The following is an 818-nucleotide window of genomic DNA, read 5'->3' as shown; positions in this document are numbered from 1 at the left end:
AGTCTGGACAATGCCCGTTCCCTCAGTGCACTTGTGCTCCAGACCCTGCACCAGCTTCATTGCCCTTCTTTGGACACACTCCAGCCCCCTCTATGTCCTTCTTGCAGTGAGGGGCCCAAAACTGAACCCAGGATTTGAGGTGCAGCTTCACCAGTGCTCCCAGTACAGGGGTCTGTCACTTCCCCAGTCCAGATGTCCCACAGAGCATTGAGCAGAATGGTGAGAGGGTCCCAGCTCCACCACGGCGGGTTTGCTCAGGGTCCCCAGCCCCTTCCAGCATCCCCTTTCCTTGCTCTCCCCAGTAACGGGGTCTCCTTTCGGGCAGGTGGAGGTACCGAAGCTGCTGCAGTAAGGAGCGGGGCGGTCGTCCCCCTGCTCCCGGCATGCTGGAGCCCAGGACACTCGCCTTCCTCGTGACTGTTGCCATGACCAGCCCTTCGGGAGCCTGCAGTGACTGAGGCCGAGGAGCAGCGATCTCTCGGGGACAGACGGACGGACGAAGGGCCACCACGGCCCTGGAGGAAGATAACGTATTTATTATTTTTATGGTTGTGATGCCTTCAAGCTCGCTCTTCTCCAGCACCGCGCCCCAGCTCCGCCCGGCAACACCGAGGCCAGCAGAGGGGTCTTGGTACCCTCCATCCCAGCTTGCTCGCGGGGCCCCCGCGGCGGCCCAGCCTGGGGCCAGCAGAGATGTCCCCCCAGGCTGGCTTGTCAGAGGGGCAGGGGACAGCCGGGCCATGGCCGGGGTCCCTGGGAGCATTCCGGGGTGCAGCGGTGAGGCACCAGCTCCACATCAGGAGGAGAAAGGAAGAGAA

The 818-nt window shown here is 62.8% G+C and overlaps 1 protein-coding gene across 1 annotated transcript in view; it reads left to right on the top strand.

Annotated features, from left to right (window-relative positions):
• LMOD1 (leiomodin 1 (smooth muscle)) overlaps positions 1-352 on the top strand; it is a 13,116-nt gene extending 12,764 nt beyond the window's left edge. The window contains exon 3 of the mRNA XM_010140369.1: positions 326-352. Coding sequence (XP_010138671.1) covers positions 326-352 — 27 coding nt within the window. The remainder of the gene's footprint in view (positions 1-325) is intronic.
• Positions 353-818: the final 466 nt, after the last annotated feature.

The sequence above is a fragment of the Buceros rhinoceros genome, unplaced genomic scaffold, assembly GCF_000710305.1.
Source record: "Buceros rhinoceros silvestris isolate BGI_N320 unplaced genomic scaffold, ASM71030v1 scaffold29447, whole genome shotgun sequence".
NCBI lineage: Eukaryota > Metazoa > Chordata > Aves > Bucerotiformes > Bucerotidae > Buceros > Buceros rhinoceros.
This window is presented reverse-complemented; position numbering and strand designations above follow the sequence as displayed.